The sequence below is a fragment of the Acinonyx jubatus genome, chromosome D2, assembly GCF_027475565.1.
Source record: "Acinonyx jubatus isolate Ajub_Pintada_27869175 chromosome D2, VMU_Ajub_asm_v1.0, whole genome shotgun sequence".
NCBI classification, from domain to species: Eukaryota; Metazoa; Chordata; class Mammalia; order Carnivora; family Felidae; genus Acinonyx; species Acinonyx jubatus.
Window position 1 is genome coordinate 80,528,604 of NC_069393.1, and position 23,348 is coordinate 80,551,951.

Below are 23,348 nucleotides of genomic sequence, written 5' to 3' on the forward strand. Positions count from 1 at the left end.
TGATCTTGATTTTGCTTTTCCCTTCGAACCACCTGCCCCTTGACCTAAGCTATGGTCAGGAATTACTGAAATTGAAGAAAGGGACATGAACATTCCTTGCGATTAAATGCTATCCACATTATTTTCAGATAAGTCCCTCCCGCCCCCCCCCCTTTTTTTTTTATTATCTATTAGAAATGGAGCGGAGTCGTGGTGGATGTTTATTTCCTGGGGATAGGGTTGACCTTGTTTGCTTTACTTCTCTTGTGTTTCAGCATTTTCCTGATCAATGCTCTTCCCTGTCTCTCTTGTCACCTATCCTGTCCTTTGTCGTGCGTTGACTCATGATGACTCTCTCGCACTCGGTGACGATGATCTCTTGTGTTCCCTTGTTACCGTGACCTCTGGGTCTCTGTGCCCCTTTGTCTCCTGTGGTCTTGGTCGTCCCGTGCCCTCCAGGCTCGCGTTGGACGACGCCATTCGACACAAGCCGCTGAACATGTCATCCCGTTTTTCACCCAGGGTGGCAGGGGAGAATGACTTCCTTCAGACTGTTATAAACAAAGTCATTGCTGCCAAAGAAGTCAACCACAAGGGCCAGGGTATGTATTCTGTTGTTTTGTTTCTACAAATGTTCGTTTATTACATGAACTTGGGACAATGCTGTATGGTTTGCATTTTAGTTTGATGATGATGATGGTGGTGATGATGAGAAGGAGGATGGTGGTGGTGATGTTGATGGTGGTGGTAATGGTGATGAGGATGATGGTGATGATGGTGATGGTGATGATGATGTTGGTGATGGTGATGAGGATGATGGCGATGATGGTGACGATGATGGTGGTGATGGTGATGAGGGTGATGGTGATGGTGATGATGAAGATGATGGTGATGATGAAGATGGTGATGGTAATGAGGGTGATGGTGATGATGATGGTGATGATGGTGATGATGACGGTGATGGTGATGAAGATGGTGATGATGGTGATGAGGATGATGGTGATGATGAGAACGAGGATGGTGGTGGTGGTGATATTGATGGTGGTGGTGATGGTGATGAGGATGATGGTGATGGTGATGAGGATGATGGTGATGGTGATGATGGTGTAGGTGATGAAGATGATGGTGATGATGGTGTTGGTGATGGTGATGAGGATGATGGTGATGAGGATGTTGGTGATGAGGATGATGGTGATGAGGATGATGGTGATGATGAGAATGAGGATGGTGGTGATGGTAATGAGGATGATGGTGATGATGGTGGTGATGATGATGGTGATGATGGTGATGGTAATGAGGGTGATGGTGATGGTGATGAGGATGTTGGTGATGGTGATGGAGATGGTGATGATGGTGATGATGATGTTGGTGATGTTGGTGATGGTGATGATGGTGTTGGTGATGAGGATGATGGTGATGATGGTGATGGTAATGAGGATGATGGTGATGGTGGTGATGATGGTGGTGATGGTGATGATGTTGGTGATGGTGATGAAGGTGGTGATGATGGTGATGATGGTGTTGGTGATGGTGATGAGGATGATGGTGTTGGTGATGGTGATGAGGATGATGGTGATGATGGTAGTGCTGACGATGACGCTGGCAGTGTTGGATCAGGATGTGCTCATACAATGTATGCACAGTGTAGGTACAGCATGTGAAGGTTTTCTTGCTGATCACCCGTGTAAGCATTGCTAAGAGCCAGCCTCCTGGGTGAGTGGGGAAGGCTGAGTGGGACACAATTAAATGTTTGCAATGAGTCCAGAGTTGATGAGCCTGGAAGCAACTCTGCTTTCCTGAGTCTTCTTCAGCCCTGTCCTCTCATCCTAGCCATTTTTGAAAACACTCAAACGACCTCACAAGAGAATACAGTAGTTGTCCACTGGCTGTTCACTTCCCCTTTGCTGCTCGGAGAGACGTGGAGACATTCAGCACCACACAGCTCTGCGTGTGCTCTTCTCTGTTTTCCTTGCCCGTGTCGCGCGCTAATTGCTGGCACGTTGTTTCCTGGGGCTCCCCTTCCTCCCTCTGAGGAAGTGGCTTCATTTTGCAGACAGATTTCTCTTCAGTTTTGTAATGGAAGGGTCTTCTCCTGACACCGCGTCTTGCACTCATCGTTTTTAATCCCACGCTGACAAGTTTCCCAGCAGCTGACCTTCTGGAGGCAGAGGCAATGAATCAATCACCCCGGGCTGGTGACAGTTGGCACGCGGGCTGGCCAGGACCGCTGCCAGAAAACAGCTGTTTACTGAGGCCTCGCCTCCAGCTCAAGGGGAAGTCACCTTCAGAGCCCTTACCTAAGGCTGCTTTTAGCACCGGTGGGAGAACCCACTTTTCACTCCTCGATTAGATGCAGACTTACCATAAACTCCGTGGAGCTTAGGTGGATAGACCTCTTTCATTGTCTAGTTACCTCTGTCGCCAGCCTTTTAAGAAACAGTTCTCGTGATTCGTTTCCCGTTGTTATAAAGGAGAGTATGAATTGAGTGTGATGAGTTTTCTGGAGGAATGGGAAGCCTTTGGCTTTCTTTGGCGTGAACTAGCCAGCCCCTTCCCTGGCAAACCACAACCCCCAAAGCAAAGCAAAGCAAAGCAAAGCAAAAACCCCAACCCCAAAGTGTTAATGAACCGTGGCCTCTGTAGACAGAGTGGTTTAAGCTGACCCAGGATCCACCTTCTCATCAATTACCGGCTCTCTGATTTGCACGTTAATTGAAAACCACAGGGAGATCCAATTAAAGTTGTTTTGATTGGAGCCACCCTCAGACTGGGAGCTCCAGTGCCCAGACCCCAGGCTCCTGTCGGATTGAGTTTCTCTTCCAGAGCCATCAGATTGTGATAAACTTCTGTCCCAGAGTCACACAGGAAAAGTGGAGATTAGTGTTAGACCGGCGGGAAACTCCTCAGAAGGAGGACCCACGGCCTGCCTCCATCAATCTCACTGATATCGTGGTCCATATCTGTGTCACCAGAGGCCCGTTGGGCTGATACCAGGGGGGCCCTATTCTGTGAAACAGAGAAGGAGCGGTGTTTTTAGGTCCCAGTGAGAACTGAGAGAAAAGAGCATTGTTTTTTTCCTGCAGGGAAGTGGGCAATGTCGCTAGCTTTTTTTTTTTTTTTTTCTTTGAAGCTAACTAAAGTGACCATTTCTCCGGGCTCCCTGGCCAGCCAGCTTCAGTGCATTCCAGGGAGACCAGAGACAGCTGCAGCCCAGGGAATGCAGCACAGAACTCGCTGCGAGGTGTGTGGGGCTGGCCCGGTGGAGCCGCGTGCTTTCAGCGGTGGTGGTGACCCAGCGCACCCCGGCGATGTCCCTCCAGCCACCGCAGGCTTGTCAGCCAGAGTTGCCCACGCTCATCCTTCCCCGGCTCCTCCCTCGGCTTTGGCCTATTTTAGGTTTACATCCACATGTTTACTTGTCACGATTGACATTTTTTATATTTAGCCCCAATTATTCTGAACCCTGAACCCAGGGCTGCAGGGGTTTGACGTGGACAGTAAGCCCCCTCCCCCCCCAGCTGCTCCTACTGTTGGAGTTAGAATGTATGCTAATTTCTTTTGTTTTTAGCCACTCTGGTTAAGCAAAAGTCAACCTCCAGGACACTTGTTCGTTGAAAATTGGCCTCATTTTCTCCTTTGAGGAAAGTGCTTTAAACCCAATGTAATCAGGAAAGCTTAATCTCTGTGTTTAAATCGTGTTATAACAAATTGAATTGTGTCATTAAGTAACTAGTTGATGAACTAAGGTCTTTGAGCAAGCTCGCCTTTGTGCGAATGAAAGGTGTTTGGGAGGCGGCCGGATTCGAGAATGGTGTTGTCAAACATTTCTCTGCCTCGGACCTCCGTAAATGATTACCTCACCATGTCCTGCGAGTCCTTGACGAATGTCATTGAGTGGGATTCCTGCTGGGGACACTCATGCCTTTGGGAGGTTTTGGGACCAGAGATTTGAGAGCCTCGAAGCTGCACCTTGGTGTCCCCAGTAGGGATCGCGTCTCTGTCACCTGCAGTGATGATCTCCCCTTGCACTTAGACACGTGTCCCTTGACTTGCTCTGCTCCACTGGAGGACACGGCCCCCTCAGGGGCCTGTCTGCTCTCCTTTCAAGAGACCTCTCCTGAAGGTCCACAGGAACACCAACCTGTGGTCCTTTTGTGTGAATTAGAAATAGGGCGTCCATCTTCTCAGTGAGTCGGAAGATGCAGGCAGTGCTTGGGCACCCAGCTTGATGAGCAGAGTGTGGGCTGGGTTTAGCTCCCCACTTGACTTTCTTTGCCAGGGCCTTGTGCAGTGCACATCCTGAGCAAGGATACCTCTGTCCCTATGTGGGTGTCACCCCCTGACATCTCTTTAGGGACCTCCTTTTATGGGTTATGCTTTCCTCCTCTTTCTTCAAACTCTCCCTCTCATGATTTGGAGTTTTATATTTTAAACAGAAGGGAAAACAACAGGAAAGGAAAGAAAAGGAAAACACCATGCATAGAACAGTCTACCTTAGAAAACATGTCTGTCTCTGTGTATTGGCTCGCTCTCTCCGAGTTTCTCAACAGAGAGGCTTGTATCTCCTCCCTCTGACCTTCATCTGTGTTCCTTCTTTGCCCTCCCGTCGGCGTTGCCCCCTCCCGTCTTCACCAGGGGTGCACTTGCTGAGGACCTCTGGAACACCCTGGGTGCTCAGTGCCGTGGACACTGCCCTTGTTGCTTGGGCTGCGTCTTGTGCCGCTCACCACCTTGCTGCTACCCCCCTGGGTTTTCCCTGCTTGCTCTGGCCTCTGAGGTCCTTTGTGAGCTATAAGTGTCGGGAGTTCTGTGCATCGTAGAGGATCTTCTTCCTCTTCTTGCCCCTGCCCTTCCTCTTCCGGGCGTCCCCAGGATACGGGGTTTCCTGGCTCCGGGAGTGGCATCCCCGCTCCTCCTATTGGCCGTGCCCACAGCTGTCCCCATCTCTGCAGAGCTGCCCCTTCTCCCTCCGGTTCTGGTCTGACCTTCATGCGGGTGGCTCCATTCCTGCCGGCAGTGGGATGTGTCCTGGGTTCCTGCAGTGGCTCCTCTGCCGGGGTTCCTCACGTGGCTCTGAACTCCCACCCTCCCGCCTGTCTGTGGGCCATGCCCACATGGCCACCAGAGTTCTGGTACTTGCCCCTCTTGCCAGCCTGCCCTCGCCTTCCGATGGGACAGTTCCCACCATGGCTGGCAGGGTCCCTGCTGCCCTTCCTAGCTTCATCTCTTGCCTCTCCCCCTGAGGCTCGGGACTCCAGGCGCCTGGGGGCGGGGTGGGGGTGGGGGGAGATCTTCTGATCTCTTGTGATGTCTCTTCCTCAGGTGAGCCTCTGTGAGCCCCAGGACCGCAGCCTTGGGGACCCAGTTTCCAGGTGCCCTGGACTTTTCCTTAGAGAGTTCTTTGCTGTTGCAGATTTCACCGAGGCTATGAGTTTAGGGCTTGACTCCTGGAATAGAATCTAAGTCCCTGGCGGGGATATAGTGAGTGTTTGCTCTGTGTCTACAGTGCCCAGTGTGTGTCGGGCACACAGTAGGTGCTTATTAGACAGCTTTGAGTAGATCAGAGACACCGTCTAGTTGGCAGGAGGAGAGGGGTTCACCTGGCAGAGAACAGAATGTCATCAGTGACTGTGGGCTTTCTCAACCACAAGTGACATACGTCTTTGCGGAGGACAGATGTCTCCAGGCCAGCTGCTAGCAGACAGGAAGCTCGAGGAGAACGGTGTGAGGTGTGGGGTTTCATCAAGCCGAGCAGCTCTCGGTAGAAGCAGCCTCAGGTGAGCACGCCTTGTGTGGGAACGCCAGGCGTCTCCCGGGCCTGCCTGGAATGCACATCATTTGTGGATGGGGTCTCAGTTTTCCCGTCTGCCTGCTACTGAAGGCAGCGTGCTGAGCTAAGCAGTGATGAATTGTCCCTGCTCCCTGGAAGCATGCATCTAGGGGAGGAATAGCTGGACAGACTGACAGACAGACAGACACACAAAAGAGTAGCGTGAGTGAGAGCAGATGCCTTTATATTCTGATGTGGATTTGGGTCCTGCTGGGCTGAATGGCCAGGGAGCAAGCAGGCCAGGCCTCTGAGGTCCCCGAGATGGAGACCTGAACGTGACAGCTGATGGTGATGGCCTCCTTTCCCACTTGGGAGAAAGGCCCTGTCTTTGAAAATTTCTGAGAGAGCCACGCAACTGACTCGTGTTCTGCCTTTGATTTCATTACCCCGTGTCTGCTCTACTCCCTCTTATTTTTGCCTTCTGTTTGCTTGCTGCACGAGGGTATTTTCTCCAGAGTGCGACTCTGCATCAGCTTTGCGGAGGGAGAGGCTGGCACACGCACTCTCGGCTCCCAGGCCCTAGCAAGTTCACTCTGTCCTCCCCACGGCATCCCTTCCGTCCTGTTCAGAGGGTTTCAGAGCCTTCCTGCCCTGTCCCCACCCCCCTTGGAGGGGAGAGCAAGTGGCGGCTGGAGCATTTGTTCGTCCTTTGCTGTGATGTTGTGAGACGGAGGGACCGGGCTGCCTTGGCCGTGCGGGGTGGCTCGCTGCCCGCCTTCTCGGAAGCCCAGGTGCTTGGTGTCCTGAAATCTTTCAGAAATGTATCAGCTAAAACATGACTCACGCATCCATTGCTTTTCTAGGTTTGTGGGTAACATTGAAATTACTTCCTGGAGATATCCATCAGATTAGAAAAGAATTTCCTCATTTAGTGGACAGGACCACAGCGGTGGCTCGGAAGACGGGGTTTCCGGAGATAATCATGCCTGGTAAGAACGGGTTCCTTGCGTGCCTCTGGGTGCAGTGTGGATGTGGCCGGCGTTTGGGGCGTTTGTATCGCTGGCCACAAAGAGCAGTGCGAGGACGGTGACCGGCATGCAGAGGGTTGAGCTGGTGGTGGGTGATGTGTAAACCCCAGGGTGGTCACATTCCCGCAGGGATCATTCCCGCAGGCAGGAGCCGTGGCCAGAGTGAGCGCCGACCACCTAGGTTCAGACCGAGGGGAGGCGGCTTCTCTTGGTTGTAATAACCTATGAAGGCTAGGAGAGCGACTTCTGACAGTATCATAATAGGGACAAGCAGGCGAAACGAGCATTTCCAGAACCCAGCCCTGAGAACTTGAGATGGGTTTCTACCACCAGCTGGAGCGAACGTCGTTGTTGTAAGCAAACCCTTTACCGTCCCGTATTCCAGTGTTACCCTTAATCCAGATGCCTTGTGGTTTGTCTCTGCCCCACGTCATCTGGTGAAAAGGAAGAATGGAGGTTAGATGTTGCACCGCCTGGCCGCAAGGACTGCGTGCGCTGGGTTGTGTAACACGTGTAGTGTAATAAGGGCAGCGGGTCATGGGGCTTTCTCCGGGGCCGCGCGGGATTCCCCTTGGGTTCTGATCAATGGATCCATCGTGGTGGGTGGTTCACGGTTCACTCTAGGATGAAGGTTGCCCTTTTATGATGGTAACGTGGGTTCACGGTGATGATCCTGCAACAGCTTTGGAATCAGCCGGAACATGTTAAACTTAAGGGGGCCCAATTTAGATAAACAGACCCTACTGTGTTCCTCGTCCTCGGGGTAGGTTGTCGGTTAAATGTGTCCTCACCACAGTGCTCCCGAGCCTCGGACCCCAGTCTTCAGCCCCAGAAGTGAGATTGCAGGACCTGGAATCTGGTCTGTGCTTTTCCTTTGTGCTCCGGCTCGTCCCTGGCTCTGTGGCCCTGGGTGAGGCCCTGACCTCCCTCAGCTGTGGTCCGCGGCTCTGAAGAATGAGAGTAATGATCATTCCTACCTGTAGGGCGGGTGGGAGTTGGGCTCCTCTAGGGTGGAAGTAACAGTAAGCACAAGGCCAGGACACACGGCCGAAGCCTGAGGATATTCATCGGCTCACGCACCTGAGCGCGGACCTGGGAGTCAGCCCGGGCACTGGCTCCGTCCCTCCGTAGCAACCTCTGCCAGTTGTCCTCTTTGCATGTTGACTTCGTCCTCTAGCAGGCCCCCATGGCTCCCGTTTCTTCCCAGACCCCAGTGACCTGAGGAAGATGGCATGCTTTTGACCCAGTGTTTCCCAGCAGTGATGTTCTGAGCTGCATTCAGACTGGCTCACTCAGTTCCCTGCTCTGCGGCCCCCTGGACAGTGATGGGCTGGGTGACGGAACAGGCACCTTAGCCACCTAGAGCTTTGGTGAGGTCAGCTCCTTCCGACGGCAGGGGTCGTGTGGGGGAGACGTGAACACCCGACAGATGTTTGGAGAGACATCTGATCAGAATAAGGAGGGGCAGACGTGAACGTGTACACCTGGCACCTGCTTAGTTCGTGTTACTCATGACACGTGTTACTCATGATACTGAAGATTGCTCAGGCCCGGTCATGGATTCTAAGCTTACGAAACCAATGATGGACTCCCGTGTAAAAATTAATCTCATGTTTACTTTTCAGTTTCCAAAAACATTCACAGTAGTAACATGATTTGATCCTCACGAGATCTTGGGGAAGATCCTTTACGTCCGTGGGATACTTCTTTGGTTTGCAGATAATGCTCACGTTAATAATTTGGCTTGATCCATCTGAGGATCTTGAAAGCCGACAAATTGGCGTTGAGCTAATTGAGAATCAAGATTCAGCCGCAGCCTGAAGTTATATAGCTAATGAGCAGTAGAAATGGGGCCAAACCTCCTCACATTCAAAGATTCCCTGTGGTGTCCCTTTAAAAGGGCCTTGCTGTACATTCGCAGGGAGAGCTATCCACTCATTGTGCATGCTATCAGAGATCTTGTTTTGGTTATTTTAGGGCATTTAGGGACATGTTCTTTCTTTCTTTCTTTTTTAATGTTTGTTTTTGAGAGAGACACAGAGTGTGAGTGGGAGTGACAGAGAGAGAGAGGGAGACACAGAATCCAAAGTAGGCTCCAGGCTCTGAGCTGTCAGGACAGAGCCCGACACGGGGCTCGAACTCACAGACTGTGAGATCGTGAATGGAGCTGAAGTTGGGCGTTTAACTGACTGAGCCACCCAGGCACCCCTGGGACCTATTATTTCTGCTACCTCTGTCTTTTGGGGCTGTTGTGGGTCATTGTGTACTCCAGCTGGTAAATGAGTGTGAAAGTCATCTCAAATTGGTTAGGCTGGATCACAGTGGCTCACCGTACAGGAAGAAAGTATGACATCCAGGACCATATTATAAAACCGAGGACTACCTACTGCGGGTATGAGTCAAGTCTGTAAGCAGCAAATCGATTTGGAGTTCACAGGGGATGTATCGCCTGCATGTGTATTTGAGACGAAATTTATAGATTAGGATGACGTTGTGCATTGATCTTGGGTGGTCTTAGGATGGCCTCATGTTGAGAGCGAGACCCAGAAAACTTGGAACTCATACTGATCATGTTTCCCTTTATAATTGTTCAACTGAAAAAGCTAAGACCACTAAAAGAATCTACTAATAGATTCTTGGGGCAGCCATACAGGTGACTGTTGTTCCGGCAGGTTCTGTGTGTTAAGTTGCTAGTCAGGGCTCCCGTCGTGTGGGATTCTAGCTAGAATGAGTCACCACGTTCTCTCCATGGCCGAGGAATCACTGACGGGCCGTGGGCGCTTCCCCAGGCCCCTTGGGGGAGAGATGGCATGGGGTGTTTTCTCTCGGATCCCTGGCCATTAGCTCGGTAGAGTGTGTGCGTTGTCCCCTCTTGCCCCATCTTATGGAGATACCTTCACAGAGATGTGTGTCTCCTTTGCACAGTGGGGGAGCCTACTGTTGTTGGGTCTTCTACCTGTTTGTGAGCCTCGGGAAAGCCTGCAGTTTGTCCGAAGGATCCTGGCGGGGAGCAGAGTTTTTCTCTGAGCTGGGAAGGTGGCCAGAGGCTTGCATGTGGCGAAGGGAGAGTTCTCGTGGAGTCCGCTCACGTCTGCTTCCAGCTCCTTCCTCCCCAGAACGAGAATCCTGTGGCCCTGGAGGCCTTCTCCGAGGGCAGGCTTGTGAGTGCCCGTGTGTGGAGTTTATCTCCTGTACACCCCATTTGTGGGTGGCCCTGAGTATGGATGTCTAGGCCAAGAGGAGAGTGAGACTCACCGCCCCCCTGCCCCCAGCGTGTGACGGCCGTCTGTCTGATGAGGCCTGTAGAAAGCTCTTGTAGCCCCTTTTGATTATGGCTTTTGTGCTTTGGTAGAATTTACAGGCTGAGGGATCACTCAGACTGCCCTGCCTTATTGATGAGGCTGTTTAGCGGTGGGTGGCAGGGGAGGTTAAGTGACGTGTTGGTGGTCACTCAGGGATTAGCGGCAGGTGTTGGCCTGGAGGCTCTGCCTCCTGCCCTTGGCCCCACGCTCTGTCACTCTTAGCTTCTCGCTCGGTCGATATCACGGACTGCACTCCTGTTTCGTCTCCCAGCAGCTCCGGTGGCTGTGGTTGCAACCCACTGGGATTATTATAATAACGACTTTTAAATGAAGGCTTAATTTAATAGTTGGATACATTAAAAGCCAGCATAAAGCAGTAAAAAAACAAAAAACAAAACAGAAACCAAAAAAACCAACCTCCCCCCCCCCCCCCCCCCCCGCCACAACAAAACAATAAAGCAAGGGGATTTTTTTCTTAAGGGATCCTTGTTCTTTGCACACAGTGGGCCGTTCACTGCCCGTGGTGAACATCCTCCTCACATCCCTGTGGGAGAGCAGGTGGGTCTGGCGTGGGAGGTGGCCAGACAGACAGCAGGGGTGCAGTCGCCGGGTAGTGTTACGTGCTCTAAATCATGATGCTAACGAAGCTCGCTAAGTTTTCCCAGTCGGCCCATTACCAGGGGCCTCGTGTGCTCCCGGTAGGAAGAAGCGTTTTGAGCTCGTTTGTCGTGTGTGGGGTTTTGTCTTTTGTTCCTGCTTCTGTTTTGCACAACTTATGGCCTGACTCACTTTACAATGCACAGATCTGTTTCGTTCTGCTCCCTGTGGACCTTCTTCAGGTTCCTGACCGCTGCCCACCGGAGGAGACAAGATCCATGCAGAAAGCTGTCTCTTGACCCACTCCTAGTCCCTGATCCCAGACATCAACTCAGAACGTTGGTTTGGGGTTCTGGTTCTCAGTCAGCTTTTCATTTAAGTCCTTAGAAAAATGTAGAGGAAGCCAATATTGCTAGTTGTCACTTAATGTGATTTTCTTTGGCTGCCCAGACTCAGAGCACGCAGCCAGTGGTCCACCTCAAGATAGTAATGTGAGTCACAGTGGGCCGTAGACTCTGGAGAGGGACAGTCATTGCAAACCCATCGACAGCATTGAAGCCGCTGTGTGTGTGGGCTGCCTCCCGAGGTGAAGAACCACGCAGATCATTAAAGACCTTGAAATTTTCCCCTTTCTCGTCATCTTATGCTGACGATGCTGAAAACTGCTTTTGTCATGCCTTAAAATGCGAGGCTGTTTTGTAGAAAATATTGCATAATCATCCAATACAGTGTTTTGAATGCGCTGCTAGGGGAGGTAGCAAGTTAAGGCAGTTGTGCAGGATTCTCGGTTACATTGTGAATAATGGATTGGCTTTAAAGGTATAATTTCTCCCCCAGGTGATGTTCGAAATGATATCTACGTAACTTTAGTTCAAGGCGATTTTGATAAAGGAAGCAAAACGACAGCGAAGAATGTGGAGGTTACCGTGTCTGTTTATGACGAGGACGGAAAACGGTTGGAGGTATATATTGTGGCCAAGCTTAATCTGTAGCGTGGAGGCTTTATTTTCCTTCCAAGTGTCTCTTTGGCTCTGCTGCACGATAGAAAAAGACGTGGCTGGGGCTGTGTGACCCCCTTTCTAGGGATGAGAGTTTACTCTTTCCCCTCTTTCTCCAGCTCGCTACAGAGGCCTGGTGTGCACGGGGGCCTGGCAGTCCCGACCAGGGGGTCCCGACCGCCTTTGTTCCCCGGCCGTGTCACAATGCCTCACTTGCCAGTGTAAACCCAAGGCTCAGAGGTCTTGCCCAGCACGGTAGCGGGTCAGGCACTGTTCTGGTCACTGTGTGAGAGATGCGGAAACTGAGGCCCAGACAAGTCTTGTTCAGGGTCAGAGAGCTAGCGGGAGGTAGGACTGGGGTCTGGATCCGGGCATCCGACCTCTTGCTCTGCTGGCTGGTGGTGGTGGTTCCCGAGACCTCCTCCTGCGTGGTCGCAGCGGCCGGCAGGACTCGCGAGCTGGGGCAGTGCTCGGAGACGGTGGCCTCCTCGGATGACCGGAGGCCAACCCAGAGCACATGTCCCTGCCGCCTCCCACTCTGGACCACGGGTGGAGGGCTGGGCTCCCCTGGGCCCACGTGGCAGAGGGCAATGCCACTGTGCTCACCTGAGGCTCAGCTGTGCTGGGAGGGGTGGGTGGCCCACGTCCAGTGTCACTGCCAGGCAGCGCTGCCCTTGCCACCGGGGCCTTCACGGTGTGACTTCCGCCGAAGTCAGGTAGTCAGTGTTGACAGCTGGCGGAACAGGAAGGAGTGTCGCCATCTCCTTTTTGGTCCGAAGCTCTTTATTCTAGACCTACTGAGTGACTCAGGCAACTTCCTTCAGACTTAATGTTGAGGCTGTTAGGGGTGAGGGGACGGGGGACGGAGGATGATATAGCATCTCTGTGCTGATAACCATCAAGATGCTTAAATGGCTGAGAGCAAGATCTTTCGCTGGCTGCACTGGCTCCAGATGGATCTGTCCTCCCATTGCCGGGAGCACATTCCATTCGTGCCGGGTTTATTGGCATTCCTGTAGTGCTCTGCTTAGCTCATCTAATGGGGGCAGGAGATGGGGAGATGTATGCGGTGTCAAGCTCTATGAGGTCTGATGTGAACTCTTTATGCCTTCTTTTAAAGCATGTGATTTTCCCGGGTGCCGGCGACGAAGGGATTTCAGAGTACAAGTCTGTGATTTACTACCAAGTCAAGCAGCCGCGTTGGTTTGAGACCGTTAAGGTATCATTTACATGGTCATTGTATCCCACGGGGTTGATGATGAAATGCTCATTTGTATCCCAAGGAAGTCCCCACCTCCCGCCCAAGCCGGGGCTGCTCGCCAGCGGCCACCCCAAACAGGCAGAGGCGCTCTTGCAACAAAGTCGTTCAAGGTTGCTAAGGAACCACGCTGGCATTTCTTGGAATACATTTACTCTCATCTCCTCTTGGACATAAAAATAGGACTTTCATGGAGACAAATGACAGGGTCCTTTAAAGATAGCTATTATCTTTCTCTTCTCAGGTCTGTTTGATGTGTGGCCTGCTGTCTTTACACCAAATGGAAAAAAATAGTGGTGACAGCGTATGGAGGGAATCGCTGGGGAGACGAATCCCCTTCCGTGGTGTCGTACTCTGCTTTCCTCACGCGGCACGCTGACGTCACCACGGCCGCCCAGCGTGGCACTCCCCCAGCCCACGTGCCAAGGGCTTGAATACTTGAGACCCCGGCCAAGGGTTGGCTCTACAACACAGATGTCAGATACGAGAGTTTTTAGGGACAGTCTTTGCCCAAAGGCAGCACGTGTTGGGTCTCCTTGGACTGGAAGTCCTGACAAGCCAGCTTCGCTCCTGCCGCCGAGGGCAGGTCCCCGCGGCCGTGGAGGATGCGTGGGCACCTCCCAGAAGGGCTGCCAAGGGAAATGGCAACTCGTAAACATAGACTCTTGACAGGGAGGATCTGAATGTTTACGAAAACGTCTGCTGTCTCGCAGGGTTGGCTTGGCGTCCTTTGCAATATTACCTAGTTTAAATTTTCAGAAGGCGTTTTGCTTTGGAAAGTCGTACGGGGGATTAGGTATCCAGTGTTTTCATCACTGCAGTGACGAGTTGTGCGTGGTTGCACCGTATCTGCAGTTGGACAGGGCCACTGATGTGAGAAGATACTGGTACAGGTGCTGAAAGTTCCGTTTTCCACTCTGCAGGTGGCCATTCCCATTGAGGATGTCAACCGCAGTCACCTTCGGTTTACCTTCCGCCACAGATCGTCACAGGACTGTGAGTAATCCCTTCCTTAGCCCATGGGGTTTTCACGGGAGAACAGGGGCAAAGCCTAGTAGGCTGTACTCATCACTTGTTCTGGATTGTTCCGGAAGTTCTGGATCTAGAACTCGGTTATCCCAACACAGTGCCACATTAATCCTTTAACTCATTTCCGTGTTGACTTGTTTCCAGAAAATGTCACCGACTCTTTTTCCTTGAGCCGATCATAGGGAGACATGAATTTTCTTGAGTTGTTCCAGCTGCTACTTCCTGTTCTTCCTTTCTGTTTCCTCTCTTCCGTGTGACTTGTAATGCTGTTCCATCCATCAGAAAAGTCACTGAGATACAAGTGGATTTCAAAAATTGGCTCTTCATGCCCTTTGCACTGGAACGGAAACCCTGGAGACCGTTTGTCTTTGTGAGCGGCCCCTGGTGTCTGGATTCAGGCTGAGCTTCTCTCGCAGGAAATGTTGGGACAGCACTGGCTGATGCCGAGATGCCGGGAGGAAAGAATGGGGGACTTGGGTTTTTTTTTTTTTTTTTTATGTTTATTTAATTTTGAGAGAGCGTGCACACACACAAGCTGAGGAGAGACAGAGAGAGAGAGAGAGAGAGAGAGAGAGAGAGAGAGAGAGACACAGAATCCGAAGCAGGCTCCAGGCTCCGAGCTGTCCGCCCATAGCCCCACGTGGGGCTCGGAACCATGAACGGTGAGATCATGACCTGAGCCAGAGTCAGATGCTTGACCGACTGAGCCACCCAGGTGCACCAGGATGGGGGCTTGAATGTCTCCCCTTCCAAAAGAGTTATTGATGACTGAAGGTCACCTTGTCACATTCGTTGAGTGTCTGCTAAGGATGTAGCCCAGTGCTAGACGCTGAGATATTACGAAAGGCAGATTAAGTCCTGTGTCTGTACCCACTGGGTGGTGACCTCAGATTTGGGAAAACAATTCACAATAAGAGGGGCGCCTGGGTGGCTCAGTCGGCTGAGGGTCCAACTTCTGCTCAGGTCATGATCTCACAGTTCGTGAGTTCGAGCCCTGTGTTGGGCTCTGTGCTGACGGCTCAGAGCCTGGAGTCTGCTCCGGATCCTGTGTCTCCCTCTCTCTCTGCCCCTCCCCTGCTCGCACTCTGTCTCTGTCTCTCTCTCAAAAATAAATAAACATTTAAAAAAATAACAATAAATAAACAGTGAGATTGGCTCCATTTTGTGGGCTGTAGATTTGAGGGTAATGGTGGTCTGGGGGCCCTGTGTTGCATGGACGACCCTGTGGGTCCTCAGCCCTGGCTGTCGGGCGCCCTCACAGCCATCCGGAGGATAAGAAGACTTGGTCATCAAGACCGAGCACAATGGAGACTGCCGAACCTTTGGCACAATGCCTGGCATGGGGTAGGTGCTCCTTAGGAGCCACTGCTGCGTGATGATGTGCCCATCCTTCTTACTGTTCCTGTAAGGGGTTCTGCCTGACCCGGTCCCTTTCCTAGGAGTGTGGTCCAGGAGAGCGGGTACACGCGCAAGGGTCTGAAGCTGGGGGGACGTAGACCCCTCTGTGGGGCCGGTGAGGACCCAGGGCCTCGCTGCTATTCAGAAGTGTCGAGGTGTGCTCACGTGGTCCGCGGGGCTGGTGTGTAGAGAGCACGCATATCAGCCGGAAGACACACGGGGGCGTGGGGTACGGAGGCCGAGGCAGTTGAACCAAGGGGTCCAGACAGCACGGGGCCTGTCGTGGTCAGCGGCTATGTGGAGGGGGCGGGCGGAAGTGACCTGTGGCATCATCCTCTCTCTCATCCTATCCCCATGTTTGGGCTGAGCAGGGAAAGGGGGCTCGGGGTTCGAGCAGGGTGGAACAGCAGGGTCGTGGGGGCTGGGCAGCGTGGCCCGCAGTGCCCAAGCGTTGCATACTTGCCCCGGGGGCCAAATCCAGACCGGCAGGCCGCAGGGGGTGCATGGCACTCCTTGCTGGCCAGAACTTTGGGAGAAGAACAACTGGTAATAAACGTTTGCGAACACGCATTGTGCCTTTACTGGGCTCCTGGCATGAGCAGTTTTGCTGTACTGTTTCGACTGGTCCTCACAATAACCCCGTGTTCTGTCACTGTGGCCATCACCCTGCCCGTTACGGTTGAGGAAGCTGGGGCCCACGGACTCCCCCTCGGCGGCCCAAAGTCACCATAGTTAGTCAGTGGGACGATTCTGGTTCAAACTTAGTCCTATGCTGGAGCGTCCTATTCCCACACCTTGGGGTGAGGTGAGGCCACATCCATCACCTGGTCTTAGTTTTTCACCTGCTGTCTACCCGTCGCAGAGAAGGTTCTCCTCTTTCTGAATATCATCCTGGGATTATTGTGGAGAAGGCTGGGGTGCGGGGTGAATGGACCGGGGCGCGTGGATGGGGGACCCAGGGCGGGTCTGTCCTCAGCCAAGGCGTGCGGGGAGCCGTGGGCTCAGCACCCTGCATCAGTGAATCGGCCGGGATGGGAGTGGGCCGCAGGGACAAGGGGGGCACGCTGGAAGGCAAGGACCCAGTTCTGGAATCCATAGAGGGCTTGTCTCCGAGGTAAGCTCCCCCTTCGTAACGAGCTTGTTCTCTCTCGTTAATAAATTACATCAGGGCCCAGCATTTTAATTTTCAAAATCCTTATTTTTCCAGACAGTTTTAAGTACTCATTATAGACAAGATGCTGTCACCCAACCTGCTACCGCACATTTGCGTAATTAATGAGGCTCCCTGCGCCACGGCTTGTGCGGTTTTGGAACCGTGTTGAGCATCAAGAGTGTGATGCCGATGCAGTCCTGAGCTGTCCGCTATGAAAGTGACGGTAGCCAGGGGTCCCTGTCGCCTCCGCGATCGCGATCTCGGACACACGGGGTCAGAGACAGGAAGAAGTGAGGCCACAATTCCTCCCCGTCCCGCCACCTGCCCCCCCCCCCCCCCCCCCCGGCCTATCAGCCGCTTTTCCCCTGGACGTGGGCAAGCCAAGGAAATAAGAGCTGGGATTTCTCAGGATGGGACCCGTCCCTGGGGGTTGGGTGATCTATACTCCAGCAACGTGTTAGCAATTCCAGATGCACTGGCTCCTGTTTTACCAGAACATGAGCAGCTGTGCAGCTCTGGGTCCAGCCGGCTGGGGGCTGAGTTCCCCTTGCTCATAGGGGGCATGGTTGGGTGGGGCAGCCCTGCCTCCCGTGCCCTTGACATCCTGTAAGTTTGTTGCTTGCTCACAATGGCTGCTGACGAGCACATAATAAGTGCAGTCCGTGGCCTTGACGTCCAGGTGTAGTGTGTTAATGAAAGGTGTGCACTGTTCCTTTGTGCTGCTTTGTAGTAGGATGGGGGAAGCCGTGGGCTGACAGCGGTGGTCATGTGTCCCTTTGAAACCCAGCTGCTTTCATGGAGGCATGTCCTTATTGTTTTCATGTCAGCTCAAGGCTAGAAGCATCTGTTCTTTCTCACCTGAACATTAAGATATTTTATGTTTTCTGATGCCCATTCACGAAGTTATATTTTTTTTGATTCCTAGGGTCCATATTTTTTACCTTCTTCCCTCCCTTTAGTGTGGTTAGTCAGTCATTCATTAACTTATCAAATTAGGTATACCATTTATTGAGCACCTACTGTGTGCCAGGAACTGATGGACACCAGGACTGCACAGATTAATGAGGCACGCTATCTCGTGCAGTGGGGACTTAGGGTAAATATGTTGAGCCCCTGACTCGACGGGGGTGGATGTGCGCTCCTTCCTTCGTTGACCTCTGTCCTTTCATCTCTAAAAAGAGAATCTGGGATATATAATTTTAAAGATTATAGCTCTGAAACTCAATGTTTTCCATGCTGTACTCACTTGGCATCTTGCAGAACTCATGCTGAATCTGTTTCGTCGGCAGAGACTCCTCATCTGTCCCTCCTGCGCTGGCCCCTGCCCCCCTCACCACCCACTACTCACCGGTCCCCTGGCTTTCCGTCCCCAAAATGGCCAAGCCTGGGCCCACTTGGGGACTAAGCATTTGGCCACGTCTATTCTGGAAGGTTTATGTCTTGGCTCACGTGTTGTCCCTCTTCTCAGAGACCTCTTCCAACCACCCAGCCCATCGGGACTGTTCCCGCCATTACCCTATCCCACGTCACTGTCATCGAGTGAGAGAACCAGTTCGTTGTCACCTCTCCAAGTAGAACGGATGGGGACCGAGTACCTGATAGGTGGCAGGCACCACTCCTCGGTGCTGGGGAGATAGCAGTGACGCGGATGCAGCGTTGCTTGCCTTCCAAAGGCCAGCGTGTGAAACGAAGGCTGAACGACAGCTCACACACACACACACACACACACACACGTACACACGGCTGGAGCTCCGACAGGGATGAGGACTGTTATCTCGCTTTGCTCCAGCAGCCGTAACAGAATAGACTGGGGGGCTTCCACAATAGGAATGGGGTTCTGGAGTCTGGGAGTCTGAGAGCAGGGTGACAGCACCCTGGGTTGTGGCGAGGACCCTCTCCAGGGTTGTGAACTCACACAGAGGAGGAGAGCTCTGGGGTCTCTTTCTCCTTTTTTGACGGGCACTGGTGCCGGAGGATCGGCGCTTCACCCTAGTGACCTCACTAGCCTCAAGCACCTGCCTACAGGACACATCTCCACTGGAGTCACGTGGTGGAGGGTTAGGGCTCTAGCCCCAGACTGGGGTGGGGGGGGGTACACAATTCAGTCCATAGCACTTATGAAGGAAAGTGCATCAGGGGAGGGGAGAGTGTGACCAGTTTCTAATTTACTCTGTTAGAAGGGCTGGTCACCTCGGAGTAGGTGGTACGTCCTCAGAGATTTGAATGAAGTGAGGGAACGAGTCTCATGCTCAGGTACGTGGGGAGGGAGCTTTCTTGCCAAAGAGAACAAATTTACACATCCGTGTGTTCGCCCCACCTGAATTTATACTAGGGGATGCTGTGGGGTAGGAGTCTATTCTCTTGTTCCATATTGATTGCCAGTTTTCCTAGGGAACGGTCTGTCCTTTCTGGACTGTCATCTGCCTCGTGTCTCCAGACCCTGTGGTTCACACTGGTCTGAGTGTCCCGATGTTAATGAAGCCACACCATCTTCCTTGTTAGCATTTCCTGGTCACTCCCAGTTGCTAGGATTGCAGGCTTGCCTCCATGGCCTTCTTCAACATCATCGTGCTACCCTTGACCTTGGGAATCAGGCTTCAGGTTTGCCGAGGAAAGTCCCGCATGAGATCTTGGTCGCAATAACTTTGAATTTACAAGATTAATTTGAGCTCAAGTGAGGAGCCTTCCTCTGGTTAACTTCGTCCATTTCTCCATTTGTCTGTTTACTGTAATCCCATGTGGTTTTGTAGTGTTTTCATGAAGGTAGGCCTCGCAGCATTTTATGATGCTAGATTGTCATGACGGCAGTTGATGACGATGATTGGTTTCTCTTGCAGCTAAGGATAAATCTGAGAAAATATTTGCACTAGCATTTGTAAAGCTGATGAGATACGATGGGACCACTCTGAGGGACGGGGAGCATGATCTCATCGTCTACAAGGTATACCACTTTATTGGTGTCGTATTGCTAGTATGGGCTCTTTCACCCGTCTCTGGGCTTCCTGGCCTCAGCTGACATTTCCTCTCTTTGTGAGAAAGCTGCTCTCTGGCTACAGTTCGTTATCTAAGTGAACATTGCAGATGACCAGCCTTTTGGCTGTTCCTGATGAGAGAAGATGATGTACGATAAATGTTAACATGAATTAATCTACAGGAATAAGGGAAATCATTAAAATAGTTTAGCAAATGAAAAAGAGCAAATATCATGATGGTTAAAAGGATTGAAGATAGCAAGGGATAGGAAAGAATTAGGTGTTGGTCCATTGTGACTCGTGTTCGACATGCGTGTGTCAGTCCATTGTGACTCGTGTTCGACATGCGTGTAATTAAACCCACAGGCGGAGGCAAAGAAGCTGGAGGACGCCGCGACGTACCTAAGCCTGCCCTCCACGAAGGCGGAGCTGGAAGAAAAGGCGCACTCTGCCACGGGCAGGAGCATGCAGAGTCTTGGAAGCTGCACCATCAGCAAAGATTCCTTCCAGATCTCAACACTGGTGTGTTCCACGAAACTTACCCAGAACGGTGAGTTTGGGGACAGACCCGTGTCACCCCGTGGTTTCCCTCCCCCACCCGAGTCCTGCTCGTGCTCCCCGTTCAGCAGCGGAAGCTTCGGCAGGAGCAGGATCACTGTCCGTGGGTCATTCACGCATCCTCTGGGATGGACGGTGTGGGCATCCATGGACTAGCAGGGAGTGTGACATCCATTGCGCTTTAAACTTCACTATAGTTTTGGTCTAAGGATTAACCTTAAAGAGAGATAAACCAGTGGGCTTGCTTTAAAAGAAAGGTTTTTGGCCAAAGGAACACAGCACAGTGTAAGGGGAAGAAAACACGAGACTTGGAGTCAGAGCAAAGACGTGCCTCTGAGCCCTTGCCCTGTGCTAATCCTGGAAGTGACCTTGAACGGGGGGCGGGGGGGGCCTCTGACACCGCCTGAACCTCATTTCCTCATCTAGGCACATACGCAGGTGTAATGTCTGTCTCAAAGGGCCTGGCAGGGGTTATGTGAGCTGGAGGGTCTGAGGTGCCCACTCTGTGTGTACCTTCCCGTCTCCCAGCTACTCACTGAGATAATTACCAGTTACCTTTTTTAAAAAAAAATTTTTTTTTAACATTTATTTATTTTTGAGAGAGACAGAGACAGAGTGTGAGCTGGGGAGGGACCGAGAGAGAGGGAGACGCAGAATCGGAAGCAGGCTCCAGGCTCTGAGCTATCAGCACAGAGCCCGACGCGGGGCTCGAACTCACAAACTGTGAAATCATGACCTGAGCCGAAGTTGGATGCTCAACCGACTGAGCCACCCAGGCACCCCTTTAGCTTTTTTAAGCTACAGAGTCACCCTCTGTTTTTTTTTCTTTTTCTTGTTTTTATTAAAAAAATTCTTTTTATGTTTATTCATTTTTGAAAGGCAGAGAGAGACAGAGCACAAGCAGTGGTGGGGCAGAGAGAGAGGGGGACACATAATCCGAAGCGGGCTCCAGGCTCCGAGCTGTCAGCACAGAGACCGACGCAGGGCTCGAACCCACCAACCGTGAGATCATGACCTATGCTGAAGTCAGACGCTCAACCGACGGAGCCACCCAGGCTCCCTCAGTTACCTTTGTTTTTAAAGGTTGGTTTTGGTGGCCTTTCTAATTCCCCTGGCGGTGAGATAAGGCACCGGCTGATGAAGCACACTGAAATGCAGAGTCAGGTGGTGCCTGTGCTGGGCCCGCCGGCTGCCTCGAGTTGTCCCCACCGCTTGCAGGGTCCCCAGCAACGTGGCTGTGTGGCCAGGGGCACCTCTTACTCACAGCACACTGGACGCAGCAGTCCCTTCTGTATACTTCCTACCTTTAAAAATTGCATCCCCCAAATGTGAGCATATCACAGCTGTGCAGGGTGACTTTATGCTCTCTTGAAACTCAGCTGAAAAATCCAGTTTGCCCTCTTAGCCACCCAATATGGATTTTGATTATTAATGTTTGTTGCTATCTTGAATTGTGTCCCTGGGGATTGTCTGTAAATCTTGGCAGGAGTCTCGGATTTGCCTGAGGGGTAGTCACTGTTTGGACCTTAACAGGATCAAAGGGGACAGAGTAACCCCCTCCTCTGGAAGTCATGGCATTGGAGTGGAAAGAGGGCTGGGCAGTCGGGTGTACAGGCCCCGTTCCAACTTTCTGGGCCCGCCTTCTCCACTCCGTTGTATTGCGCTGTTTAGAAGGTGCTTCCTCACTGCTTGGCACGTGAGTCAGCTGTGCGGGGTAACGTGGGGGATGCACGAAGGCCATTGGGATACGTCTCTCTAATGTCTTCATCATCACGGTTTGCCCTAAGCATTGCCCTAAGCTGGTGGTAGTCAGTAATCTCCGTGAGCAATTGTAAAGCCTTAACTGGGCATCGGGGTTCTGTGTAAACATGGGGAGGGCTGCAGAAAACACGGGGGGCTTGTGCGTTTAGTGCCCAGGGAGCACATGGTCAGCAAGGCAGGTGCTGGTTTGGGACCGCCCCCACGGGTCAGACGTTCCTTTCTGGATACCACCCTGGTAGTTCACTAGTCTGATGGCTACACCGCCCAGGGCCTCCTTGAACTCAGGGCAGTGGCAGCCTCTCCGGGGAGTCACTGCCCCATGCATGTGACGCTTCAGCTTTCCATCACGTGCTGGACAAAATGAGAGCTGCTGTGTATTGTCATTTTCACTACACAGGATGCCACCGCCTTATGCTTGGGTCACGTTCCAGAAGCACGTTTGGAAGTTGTTATTTGGAACTTGAACATGTTTTCCCCATCCAAGCAACGTCCCGAAGAGCAGTTAGGTTGGGAGGCTCCCCCACAGAATCCTTCCTAAGCCACGTGTGGCTGGAGAAGGGGACTGTGAACGAGAACTCTCCAAGGTGTTGGTTAAGTGGCAGCCATCTCCCCGGGGGGTGATGTTGACCTCTCCTCGCACCTCCTGACTCCTCGGCCGTCATCAGTCACAGGGTAATTCCTTCCCTGGAACTGAGGGAGCGAGCACCCCGCTATTGGCAGCAGCGGTTGCCGGGCAACGAGGAGATTCCGACGTGATGCTCACTGAGAGTAAAGGGGGCATCTTTTGTCTTTCACTGCACACCAGCCGATGATTCCTCTTTTCGGGATGGTGGTGTGGCAGGTGGTGTGCAAGATGGAGCTGCCCCACTTGGCGTCTGAGCTCTGCGTCCCAGAGTCTCATTCGGGGAGTCATTTTTCTGCAGCCGTGATTTGTTCCTGCGAAGTTCCGTTACTTAGGGAAAAGCAGTGGCTGAATTATTCATCGAGGTTTGTATTAAACATCTCTGTTCTCAGCATTACTGGATGCTGTGGGGGATGAAAAGGGAAGTTGAGGATGTGATTCCTCTCCTCAATTAGCTTCCTATGTAATTAGAAGTCACAAGACACAGAAGTGATCACGGCCAAGCCGCGGTGGCTCCCGGGGATGAGGGCTTGGACAGGGAGCGCTGGTCTGACCCGGCTAGTGGGAGGCTGGTCAAGCTGTTTTCTTAAAGCAGGCTCTCCCTCCTTGGAGGTGTTCTTAGGCTGGCCGGTTGTACCTTTTCTCAGATTTAAAATACCGACATCAGCCTAAGCCTCCCTCACACCGGAAGTGCCGCTAACTTTGTGGGAATGGAATCCAGATAAGTAACTAGTTTCCATTGAAAAAACACTGGTAACTCTCATGAGGTGGAAATCTCCCTTAACCCTGGCACCTAAGGCATGTCTGGGCAGGATGTGGCCTTTCTCATACTCCACCTTCATTTACAAATGAAAACATGTTAGTTTTCACGATGAATGGCTAAAATTTTTCACTTCCTCATCATCTTGTGGATGGACAGCCAC

At 52.2% G+C, this 23,348-nt stretch overlaps 1 protein-coding gene across 3 annotated transcripts in view; it reads left to right on the forward strand.

The window, feature by feature from the left end:
- Positions 1 to 23,348, forward strand: part of DOCK1 (dedicator of cytokinesis 1) — a 524,727-nt gene that overhangs the window by 92,366 nt on the left and 409,013 nt on the right. For 2 of the 3 annotated variants that reach the window (XM_027063392.2, XM_027063390.2), the window contains exons 12-18: positions 439 to 581; positions 6,613 to 6,738; positions 11,514 to 11,638; positions 12,795 to 12,893; positions 13,856 to 13,928; positions 19,350 to 19,453; positions 19,851 to 20,034. In XM_027063392.2, coding sequence (XP_026919193.1) covers positions 439 to 581; positions 6,613 to 6,738; positions 11,514 to 11,638; positions 12,795 to 12,893; positions 13,856 to 13,928; positions 19,350 to 19,453; positions 19,851 to 20,034 — 854 coding nt within the window. The remainder of the gene's footprint in view (positions 1 to 438; positions 582 to 6,612; positions 6,739 to 11,513; positions 11,639 to 12,794; positions 12,894 to 13,855; positions 13,929 to 19,349; positions 19,454 to 19,850; positions 20,035 to 23,348) is intronic. The other variant, XM_027063391.2, reaches the window with a different exon arrangement.